Below are 12,817 nucleotides of genomic sequence, written 5' to 3' on the forward strand. Positions count from 1 at the left end.
AGTCTGTTTTGGTGACTCCTTAGAGAGGGTCTTAGGAAATGCGAGAAACGTAAGGAGCCAGAACAGACATGGGTCCAGGGAAAACTCCCGTCCAAACTTGTCCCGCAGCAAGGTGCGACCAAAAGAAGACAGAGATCACAAAACAAGGAAGGAGGAATTCCCCCAAGACGAGTACCCCCTTTCTTCATAAGACATAGGGAAGCCCCAGGTATTACTAGTGGAAATAACACTGATCGGGGGGGGGGGGGGGTCATGATGGATTTTCTGAGCCAGATGAACAGCCGGCACACAGATACATGCTTAGAAGTAGGCAAGGAAGCCAACCCTTTCCCAGAGAAAGGAGAGGATGTTGCTAAAAGGAAATTTTGTCATAACTCAGTTAAGAGAAAATTTTAATTAAAGGGGGGGGCCTTTGTTGTGTCGGAAAAAGTGATGAGTCATCCCTTTTTTCCACCCAACGTTATGTTATCTCAGAAGGAAGGGATAAGGACATGCTTATGCCTCTGGATGGGAAGTGTACCGTATAATGTCCTAAGAAAATGTAAACATCCAGATGTATAATTTCCAAACATTGTCAAGATAGCCCATAAGTTTATTAAGATAGTAATTGTGAATGAATTAAAGTAAAAAGTCATGTAGCATTAACAAATAAATCACTCGGAGACGAGACACAGATCGCTTGTGTCTCGTCTCCGAGTTTCGTCGACACCAAGTTTCCCATAGGAGAGCTATGTAGAGCTTGCCGCCACGTGTAGCAAGTATCTCCCCTTGCTATGCATGCTACATCGGTCAAAGCTGCAACTACAATGTGTTCACACACTTAAGGAGAAAGAGCCGCTGATGGAATCTACGTCAGCGTATAAATCTGTGCATGAGTGTTTTCGGTTCGTGTAGAACAAAGGAACAAAGCCTGCCATCAGAGGAGGTACAGTGAACAGATCAGAATACCTAATCAAAGCAAGAACGGTAAGCAAAGATTTTCTTATATTAATGTAGGATTAAAGTATCCGTGGAATAGAGAAACAGAAGTTAAGAACACACGCCATTTACGTGTTGTTCCACAGGAACAGTTAAGAAGAAAGCAGGCTCCAGCCGAATAGGAAGCCAAGCTCTGGACTGTTTAAGTGATTTAAGAAAAGTAATGTCATACATTCAGAAAGTAGTTAACTGTTAACAGATATTTTGGGGAGAGAATTAAGTAGAAATAAGTACTATTGTCCTAGAGAATTACATGTCAGATTTATTGAATTGTCTAGTGTTTATATGTGATGTTTCATGTGTGATATTACCAGGTAATTTAATTGTGAGAGTCTGAGGATAGATATATGTACAGAAGTGAGGAATTTTTGCCCAGTAAGAGATCATAGTGCAGAAGTTTAAATGTGTTTAATTAAGTAAGGGGAACCCAGACTCTTTTAAGGTTAAGAATTTAAATAACATGTATACTTGCCTCTGTGAAATAATAAATATGTTTCTTTTTACATAATCAATTGAGTTTGTCATATCTTCTGCGGATTTGAATTACTGTTTGGAAAATTTCGTACCATTGCATTTAAAGGGGAAACCAATAATGATATGAGAATAGGGACCACGACTGCATATATCTTGATTCCTATAATTTTCTTTAAGTATTTTAAATAGTGCATCAGAATTTAGTTGCCAGCTGGTGCAGCCTTAAATCTATACAAATTTGTTGGCAACTTAATAATAAGAGATACAAAACTTAATGTTAAAAGTTAAGGTAAAGTTAAAGAAAGTAAAGGCAATTAAAGATAACAATAAAGTCAGCCAAGCAAAGAGAAAAACGGGGATATAATAGTCTGAAATGAAGTGTGTTGCGCATTATGGGATACCAAGGAAATTTATGTGAAGTTGTGAAAATACTTTATATGCAAACTTTGTTTGCTTATGCTTGGGTTAAGGATTTAAACAAGACTATGATTTTGTGTTTAGTATAATCTACATGGAACCAATCAGAAAAACATTCTAAGTGCAAAATTTATGCCAGTACTTTTATTAGTAAAATATAAATAATGGTAAATTTAATTTAATTATAATGATAAACTGAGTTCTTCAAAAACAAATTTTTTTTAAGAACATTATACTATACTCACAACTGCCAAAAGCTGACTAAGTGAAGCAAATATACTGGATAAATACAATATGGAAAGCTGAAGATCATGGTAAAGGTTCAATGAAGCATCACTGGTAATCAAGCAGCAAAGGAAAAAATTTAAGACCTGTAAATAATTCTCTTGTTATTATAAACAAAATTATCTAGATGAAAAATAGATACTATGTTATCTTATTTATTTATTTATTTTTTTTTTTTATACTGCAATGAATACTTCAAACTTCAAAAGTTTGGTCTTGCACAACATGGTTGTGGAAATAAACACAGCATCCTTTGAAGTGAGGCTTACCTTCCCCATAGAAGCAGCTTTTGTATCCACCATACCATCCTTGACATGCATATATGTCCATAATTACATGGATGCAAAGTGTCTATTAAAGTCATATAACCTTTGAATATTATAGAAATAATATGGATACAAGGTCCGCGCGGTTAGCCTAGTGGCTATGCGCTTCGCAACCATATGCCTGGGGAAGAAGTGTCCTAGGTTCGATTCCAGTCGGTGACGTGGAGCTGAAGGATCTTCCTCAGCCATAGCCAAGTTAGCCAGTCTTGGGCGTGGACAGCAGGGTTTTTCCCCCAGTTTATTCTGGGGTTTTTCATCCCACAAAGCAGGCAAACTGGCCTTGAGAACTCAACACTACAGGCCATAGGATACACCGGGGCATAAGGCTGACCACCTTATCCTGTAAACGGAGTGAGGTCCGATGATCAATGGACCCTCGACACCGCAAGGTAAAAGAGGGTATAAGGAAGATGATGATGATGATGATGATGATGATATGGATACAAAGAGTATAACTTTGATATATTTTATCCACATGGCCATCTGGGTAGTTAAATATGGTCTCTTAAAATTGTTGCAAGTTTTTCCATTTGATTACAATATAAATTAAAGATACCAAGAAATTATATACAGTACTTGGTTTAATCCTTTATCTAAGTGTAAGAAAAGAAGTTTGTGCCTGAACTATTTTAAGGACTTGGACAACTCGTATAAACAAGCTAATGACCTCACCTCACTTGCCTATAATGCAAAGCACATCTCCTTGCAAACATGTATAATGCCTATGCATTATGGGAAGGGTCACTAACCAGACCAGTTTCCCTTAAACAGGGAAACCGAGCAGGGCCACAATGAAGAGAAGTCATATTTTCATATATGCGTTGCCAAAGGTGTCACACCTTATTATTAAATTACTCTGGATTAGAGCAAGATTGTTGGAAGTTTTTTTCACCTGGTTATACTATAAATTAAATATATCAAGAAATTATATGCACCTGAAGTATGTTCAGGACTGGGGCAACTCGTGGTAAAGGTGGTATGACTTCACATCACTTGCCTTAGTATCTCATAATGCAAAGCACATCTCCTTGCAGACATAGCATAATTTCTTGGTATCTTTAATTTATAGTATAACCAAGTGAAAAAACTTCCAAGAAGTAGGGAATTGGCAGAAGAAAGAAACAAGAAGAAACTTGGACACTTGGATAAAGGATTAAACCAAGTATATAATTTCTGGATATGTCTAATTTATAGTATAACCAAGTGGAAAAACTTGCAACAGCTTTCTCTAATCCAGAATATTATAATAATAAGATGTGACATCTTTTGGCTATTCACATATGAAAATATAACTTCTGCATTATTTCAACCAGAGTATCACCTCTGGGTCTGGCTCCCACTGATAAGATCTCAATAAAGGTCAAAACCAGTTGGTACTTTGATTCCAGGGGAGCAGAGTTTTTGCTGTCTTAAGGTTTTTGCCCTGGGGAGCTTTTGAGCATTCAGGGATTTGGATCCATTGAGGTGGCCTGTATTAGGGCTTCCTTGGCTGATGCTTTTACCTGGAATATGAGCAGTTCTGCTTGGTGGTAGGGTGAGCCTGTCACTGAGTACAGGCACCACTGAGTGAAATAATCCTTCAGGTTGCTCATTTTGGGTGATCTGAGGGATTGCACAAGTTTTTGGAGAGGTATCCCATGCACTTAAAAAGGGAAAACCATCCTGGATTGTGATCCTTCCCATAATGCATAGCATTATATATGTCTGCAAGGAGATGTGCTTAGCATTATGGGATACTAAGACAAGGGATGTGAAGTCTATAAATTGTGTATTTAGTTGAATCCTTTATCCAAGTGTAAGCAAACAAACTTTTCCCCTGAAGTATCTTCAGGACTGGGGCAACTCGTGGCAAAGGTGGACTAAGTTCTCATCATTTTCCTTAGTATCCCATAATGCAAAACACATCTCCTTGTGGAAGTGTATACTGCTATGCATTATGGGAAGGGTCACTACCCACACCAGTTTCGACCTTTATTGAGGTCTCCCAGTTGCCAAAAGGTGTCACACTTTATTATTAAATTACTCTGGATTAGAGAAAGAGCTCCCACAGAAGAGATCTCAACAAAGGTTGAAACCAGTCTGGGTAGTGACCCTTCCCATAATGCATAGCGGTATACATGTCCACAAGGAGATGTGCTTTGCATTATGGGATACTAAGGAAAGTGATGAGAACTTAGTCCACCTTTGCCACGAGTTGCCCCAGTCCTGAAGATAATTCAGGTGCAAACTTTGTTTGTTTACACTTGGATAAAGGATTAAACTAAATACATAATTTATAGTCTAACCAAGTGAAAAAAAAATTCAAACATCTTTCTCTAATACAGAGTAATTTAATAGTAATTAAATTGGATTAAATTAAACTGCTTGGAAGCTTGGGTGATGAATGACAATGCTGTAGCCCATGAAGTTTTAACTGAGGCTCAGTTGTTGCTGTCACTCGGGTCCTGGGGTGGGGGTAATGAATGGCAATGCTGTAGCCCATGAAGTTAACTGAGTCATGGCTGTTGCTGTTACACTCCAAATGAAATATGAGCTGCTCTGTGCTCAGTGGTCAGGTGCACCTGACATGGGGTAGAGCCAATGCTGAGAGTTCTTCTTAGTGGCAGGGTGAGCCTGTTAATGAGGGGACCAATGCTGAGTTTTTGATCTTGCAGGTCACTCATTGTTGGGTGATCCAGGGGAATATCACAAGTTTTTGGAGAGGTAACCCCACACTTAAACAGGGAAACCTGTCTGGGTAGTGACCCTTTCCATAATGCATAGCAGTATACATGTCCACAAGGAGATGTGCTTTGCATTATGGGATACTAAAGAAAGTGATGAGAACTTAGTCCACCTTTGCCAAGAGTTGCCCCAGTCCTGAAGATACTTCAATTGCAAACTTTATTTGCTTACACTTGGATAAAGAATTAAATTAAAATTAAATACATTTTTTTTTTTTTTTTTACATAATTTATAGTCTAACCAAGTTAAAAAAAAAAACTTCCAACATGATGTGAAGTCATAGCTTTTTTTATATGAGTTGCCCCACTCCTGAAAATAGTTCAGGTGCAAACTTGACACTTGCTTACACTTGGATAAAGGATTAAACTAACTATATAATTTCTTGATATCTTTAATTTATGGTCTCTTCAAAGAAAGTTCTGATTCTGTTACTCGTGGATTTAATTCATCTGAACTGATTTTCATTTCTGATTTTGTAGCTCAGGAAGAGAGACTTACGTTCAAGTTTGGTACTGAATATAGGAATTTTTCTAAGTCTTTCTTTGACTGGCTCCCGAGTTGGTCAATCTGTGACATGGGCAAGCAGGTTTTTACTCCTGGAAACTCAGGTTTATCATCCCATAAACTCAAGAAAATTGACCACAGAACCTACATTATTTCAGACAGTAACACATCCTTTAGGGTTAGGTAACAAGAGATGGCAGCACTTGTTTGTCTCTTCATTGAGCCGCCTATAATTAGTGATAGTCATGGCCACCTATCTCTAATTGGTTACTGGTAGAGACTGAACTGCCCACTGAGTCTCCAAAAGCTAGATAGGGTTAAAAGGCCTCACAGGGAATAAAAGGCATTAGCTGATTCTGATTCTTCATCTAGTGTTACAGAAATAAGTAAGATTTAAAATTTAAAAGATTTAAAACACTGATATCTACTCTCCTACTTACTTTTTCCTTCTTTTACATTACACTCAGTAATTTTTCCCTTTCCGTTAGACTTAGAATTTACAATTACATTACTGACTTCAAATGGGAAATCTCCAGTGGGAATTCAAATAGGTGCTCATTCTGTTCTGAAATTTGTATGAATTCTTCTAGACAAAATTGCTCAACCAATCATAAATTGAATTTGAAAAATCAAGACTGATAAAAGACCAAAATCTCAGAATATGTATCCTTATACTGATTCAGAACTGACCCAGGAAACAGCCAAAGAAAGTGAAATATTCCATGAAATCAGCAGGAAAATAATGGCATTAATTAATCAAAATGTGGTAAAACTTCAACCACTATGGATACTGCAACATGCCACTATGAGGAAAGAGTTTTCCTACTAGTCATCCAATGAACTAGAGAACAATGGGTGGCAGTGGCCACAACTGTCTAAACGAAACCAATAGTGATATGTGAATAGGGACCACGACTGCATATATCTTGATCCCTACAATTTTTCTTAAGTATTTTAGATAGTGTATCAGAATTTAGTTGCCGGCTGGCGCAGTCTTAAATCTATACAAATTTGTCGGCAACCGAAGTCTGAGAATAAGAGATACAAAACTTAATGTTAAAGTAAAAGTAAAGAATAAGGAAAGTAAAGATATTAATAGTAAATAAAAGAAAAGAAAAACAGGGGATATAACACTGTGTTTGTGGTCTACTAGTTAGTTGTAGACTACAATGAACAAATATGTTGGAAAAAAATGTCCCAAAAACCACATAAGATAAGTAACTCCATATAGACAAGTTTTAAAACTCACTCTCAAATGCCCAAAATGGACAAGCTAAATGTTCGATAATCACTCTTAAAACAAGAATTTCTTTGAAAACCCAACAAGGGATAAGTGACCATAGATCTAATCATGCCATCATGCAAGAACAGTTATCAGTTATTAGAAAGTTCTGAAGCCCTGTTACGAATGAGAAGGATTGCCTTTCTCTTTCTCTCTCCCTGGAAAGTTTAGGATATTCTCATCCTATATAAACATCAGAAAGTGCTGTAAACCCTCGATTTTACGGATCTCGATTTAACAGACTTCAGATTTAATGGACAAAATTTCCAGTCCATATGTCACATGTGAAAATTTTAATTTTAAAATGCTTTTAACCAAGATTTGCTTATAATTAAATTAACAGGTTATTTTGTTATTAATTTCCTGTGATTTTTAACAAATTTTGGTGAATAGGCCATCATATGTTGGAAAAACACTCTAGTAAATTAGCCAACATAACTTTCTGCGGCAGTTTTAACGCGTGCCGGCCAATGCATTCGGAAAATCTACTTTATTATACAATGGACTTTCAAATTTAATGGACACCCTCTCGTACGAATTAGTCCATTATATCGAGGTTTTACTGTATTTATTATAAATTTGATTTGATCCTTCTAGTGTGTGAAACTTGCTGTCATCGTTGGCATTATACTCACGTGCCAAAAGCTGGCTAAGTGAGGCAAATATACTGGATAAATACAATATGGGAAGCTGAAGATCATCATAGAAGTTCAATGCAGCATCACTGGCAACCAAGATACAAAAAAAAAAAAAAAAAAAAAAAAAAATTAAGATGTAAATAATTCTCTTGTTATTATAAACAAAATTATCTGGATACAAAAAAAAAAAAAAATATATATATATATATATATATATATATATATATATATATATACTATTGTTGCCTTATTTTTAATACTACAACGAATACCTTAAAGACCAGACCTTAAAAGTCTGGTCTTGCACAACATGATGGTGAGATCAAACAAGAGTATCCTTTGAAATGAAGCTCACCTTCTCCATGAAAGCAGTTATGAATATAATCATCTCTTCAAAGAATTTTTGATGCCTTATTACACCAGCCTAATCTGAATCAGAATGACTGCCTCCTCTCTCTTTGCCTCCCTCCCCTGAAAATTTGGAAAATTTTCAGGGGAGGGAGGCAAAGAGAGAGAGATATATATATTTTATTTTGTCATTCGAGTGCATAGCACTTGCTTTTTAGACTCAACTGTATGTCTGCTGACCAGTAGTTGCTTGTGTCAGTACATGATTAAACAAAGTGACATGATTAGACAGGGTTTGTAGTTTTCGCTTGTAGAACATCTCAGCAAAATGAAAGCGATTCAGAAGGTGATGGTGCAGTACTAACCATTGGGAGGACTGCTGTTAACATAAGACCTCTGGTAGATGCTTTCATAATTTGACCAAGAGTTGTTGCATAAATCTGATTAGCGTGAAGTGCTTTGAGGAGAAACTGCGAACACAAGAAACCAGCTTTTTTTTCTTCCTCTTTTGTTCCATCTATCTCTGTAATAGTCCATCGCAAAAAGAATTTCCAAACAAGCAGTTTATTGAACTACTATAGTAGTTCAATAAACTGCTACCTGAGTCATTATCTGTATCTCAGTTATAGCACAGACATGGTTATAGGTCTTTTTCTATCTCTTGTGTATGGGATCAATATTTTAAAAAAAACTTTTTTAATAAAAAAACATTTACAGCAAGCTGTACAAAACTGGATCCAGAAAATAGTTATAAACTTATAACTCTACTTACCAATTTGGTGATATTCAAAAGGCTCCAAGGGATAGCAAAAGGAGAGGTCAGTGATATTAAACATAATTCTAAAGGTGCAAAAAGAATTAGAATGGCAAGTGGCACCCAAACTAGTGCAGTATCTTGGAAACATGATGTAAAATCTGGTGTGGTTGTGTTCCAAGTAATTTCCAAATCCTAAAAGAGAGAATTCATTTATTCATGGATTTATCACATCACATATATTAATTCATGAATTACAATACAAAAAAATCATTTCTGATTTATAAGAATTGAAAAGATTCAATGGAAGAAACATAAATACAGTACTTTTTATAAATTGTGAACAAAATATTATTATATTAAAATCTAATATTTTCCATACATTTTATTGTAAATGCAGATATGTTTAAAAATTTATTAACTATATAAAAGCAAAAATTACATAACCAAGTACTATGTGAGAATTTAACTTAATAAATCAGAGGTACTTAGTATATTGCAGAATTTAAATGCAAACACTGCTGTAGGTTTAGATGGAATATCAGCTCGGGTGTTGTGTGAATGTGCAAAGGAATTATCAATGCCTCTTACTTGGGTTATTTAACTTAAGTTTGAACTCTGGTATGGTTCCTAGGGAGTGGTTCCTTTGCATAAAGGTGGCTCTAACACTCCAATTACTATCTCGGGAGCAGTGGTAAAAGTATTGGAAAAGTTGGTTAAGGACAGAATTCAAGAATGGGTGGATCAGAATATGATACTCTATAGGGGGCCAACACAGTTTTGTTAAAGGTTGATCCTGCTTTAGCAATTTATTAACTTTTTACAATAGAATGACATCTGTGGACAAGGGGAATGGCTGCACAGTGATACTTCTGGATTTTGCTAAGGCTTTTGACAGGATACCCCATGGAATACTGTTGTGCAAATTAGAGCAGATGGGGATGGATACTAAACTGGTGATATGGATAAGAGAACGGCTCATGGAGAAATATCAGAAAGTAGTGTATGGAGGAGCAGAGTCCAGGATGGGGCAGGTGACAGGGCTCTGTGCTTGGGCCGTTATTGTTTAATTTGTACATAAATGACAGGAAATGGTTTGAAGGGTGATATTCAGTTGTTTGCTGATGATGCAAAGTTGGGTAGCACAATAAAAAATCAAGGTGATGTTGAAAGTTTGCAGGATGATTTAAATAAGGCTGTCAAAAATGGGCAAAAGGTAATGGATGTCAGTGGAAAAGTGTAAATTATGCATTTTGGGATTAAAAGATTACCAGCTGTGTACCAAATTGATGGAACGGTACTCCAAGAGATTGAGACTAGGGACTTGGGGTGTTGGTGAATAGGGAGATGAAGTTCAGAGGGTACATTGCTAAGGTGTCCAAGATTGCACATAGGATTACTTGGTTATTGAAGAGCACACTAACATCCAGAGATAAAGAGGTTATTATTATTCCCCTTTATAAGGCATTGATACTTCCACATTTGGATTACTGTGCTCAAGTCTGGTCACCTGGATTCCTTGGAAATGAGGAGGTTGTGGAGATGGTTCAGAGGAGAGTGACTAAGTTGGTGAGTGATGTCATCATCATCATCATCATACATATCAAGGATTTAGGCCTAGTATGGCCTGTTCCGGCCTTAGAAGTCATCGTTGAATCGTTTAAGAGGACGTCCTGGTTTTCTTTTTCCTAATGTGAGTGATGTACAAAATGCAAATTTTGTACATCACTCACTAACTTTGACATCACTACATTGACAGATTGAGTGCTTGTGGATTGCAGAGGTTGGTTGATAGGTGGAGAAGGGGGGATATGATAGAAACATTTAAATTACTAAAAGGTTTTTATAAGATTGATGCAGGGGAAATATTTCAGTTGTGTGATAGTAATGGAAGAACAAGAAGTCATCCTTGGAAATTAAGGAAAAGTGTGGTTAACAAGGGTGTGAGAACTAGATTTCTCGCTTGGAGGATGGTGAATGAGTAGAATGCATTGCCTGACTCAGTTGTGAGTTCTTTGTCTGTAAATGAATTCAAGAAGAGGAATGATAGATATTGTTTTGATAGTTTGGGTCTCCCGCAATAAGACTGACTCCTTGGAGATGCCTGTAATAATAATAATACTATAATAAATTCATCTCTAAAAGAACTGAGTTTTTTGGAATTACAGCCAACACAATTAAGGCTATAATGCCACATAGCTAAGTTTGTTAATTGTGCAGATTTCACACAATTAACATGCAAACAAACCTTCTGCTTTTGTATAAAACAAGCAATCTCACCTTTGTGCAGATTTCACACAATTAACATGCAAACAAACCTTCTGCTTTTGTATAAAACAAGCAATCTCACCTTCATTTAAAAACCGTTATAGAAATTTTACATATCATGGATGAGTTTGAAACCCAGGTATCTACAACCAAAGGTACATTAATACAAACCGAGCTACTAAAACGGATAGTAGTGCACAATATACAGGCTCTCTCTCTCTCACACATACACACACACATAATCAAGCCAACTTCACCTTCTTGTAAAATGTGCTGTTTCCACAAACATGGCTCTGGCAAACCCAGATATTGCCACTAGATGGTTGATTCTTCCCCAGTTGGAGAATCTCTCATCTAGATCTCTGAGTAGATGACTTTCAATGCCCAGTTAAACACCACAACAATACTTATTAGAAGAATAAAATACCTGCTGCCATATTTATCTTCCATAGTTGGGGTAACTGCCATTTAGATCTGAGTGGTTGATGATTTTCGCTGAACAGTAAAACACCACAACACTGCTTATTAGAAGCAGGAAGAATCTGCTGCCATGTTTAATCTCTAGAACAATGGTCTATGATATCTGTCCTCCAACATCTTCTGATATGCCACCTTTCATGGGAATGCCAAACAAGATGTAATAAAGTGGTTCAGAGCCTCTAGATAGTAAATGGAAATGAATATGATTAAAAAAAAAAAAAATCACAAGACTTCCCAACCAGCATGGGAATAATCCTGCTGCTAATTACCTTCCTTGATCATGCCTGTGAGTCTGCATGGTGGTATGTGTAAAAGGGAAGCATTATCGAGGCCATACATGGTGCTTCAACTTTGTGGCTAACATGATCATGAGCCTTTTGAATCCCACTGCATCCCCCCCCCCACTCTTTGTTTAACTGTTCTTTTACTTTAACCATGAAAGCAACATAAAAAAATACAATTATTTTCAGGGTTAGAAAAAAATCTCACAAAAAAACGAATCCCAAAAAAATCCCCAATATCCCAATCAATAATGCATGCAAAGAAAAAGTTCCCACATCTACCTTAAAAATAGAAATGATGTTAATTGTAACAAATAATGTGTCACTACCACTTAGAGTATCCAAACTCAACCTATTACAGGCAACCCTGGTATAACACGGTACTTATACAACACAGTTTCAATGTAACACGATCTACAAATTGTAGTAACCGTTTATCTTTTCATATATTGTTCATTGCGCAACTTAAAAATCAAATTTTATCTTCTTTGAATTTGTGTCTGCCCGTATCACTCATGTGGTTATAATTAGTGAATTTATATTAGGGGAAATACCCTTTAGCAAGCCTGTACGTCAATTGTTTACCGTAAAGTGTTTATTGTTGATAAGTCTTCGTTTTCTGCCAGGAAAGCATTAAAAAATCATAAGTATGTTAATCTCAAGCTGAGCACTTTATTTTCTGGAGATTTACATACATAATTAATATGTAATTTTTTTTATGTAAAAATTTTATTTTTATACTAATGGCCACTAAAACTGCAACGAAAGGGAAAAAAAAAACAGCATTGAAAATAAAATTCATTTCTCTCAAGAAAAAACTGAAATCTCGATTCAGTTCAAAAATAGAGAAAAACTAGGAGTTCTCGTAAGGACTCTGAATTTAAATGAATCAGCAATTCGAACAATCAAACAAAATGAACATAAAATCCGAGGAAGTGTTATTGCTGGGTCAATGGTAAGTGCGAAGCGCGTTGCTCGTGTACGCGATATTCTAATCGCAAAAATGGAGAAATCTCTAATGATTTCGATAGAAGATTGCACTCAAAAGAAAATTCCTT

At 36.2% G+C, this 12,817-nt stretch overlaps 1 protein-coding gene across 4 annotated transcripts in view; it reads right to left on the minus strand.

Annotated features, from left to right (window-relative positions):
- Window positions 1-12,817, minus strand: part of LOC150099946 (ATP-binding cassette sub-family C member 1-like) — a 684,487-nt gene that overhangs the window by 618,331 nt on the left and 53,339 nt on the right. For all 4 annotated transcript variants that reach the window (XM_090403130.1, XM_090403131.1, XM_090403128.1 and 1 more), the window contains exons 2-3: window positions 8,749-8,925; window positions 2,115-2,240 (exon numbers count right to left, since the gene is read on the minus strand). In XM_090403130.1, coding sequence (XP_090259256.1) covers window positions 2,115-2,240; window positions 8,749-8,925 — 303 coding nt within the window. The remainder of the gene's footprint in view (window positions 1-2,114; window positions 2,241-8,748; window positions 8,926-12,817) is intronic.

Source organism: Typopeltis vanoorti, chromosome 13 (assembly GCF_054136105.1).
Source record: "Typopeltis vanoorti isolate ZY-2024b chromosome 13, IOZ_Tvanoo_1.0, whole genome shotgun sequence".
NCBI lineage: Eukaryota > Metazoa > Arthropoda > Arachnida > Uropygi > Thelyphonidae > Typopeltis > Typopeltis vanoorti.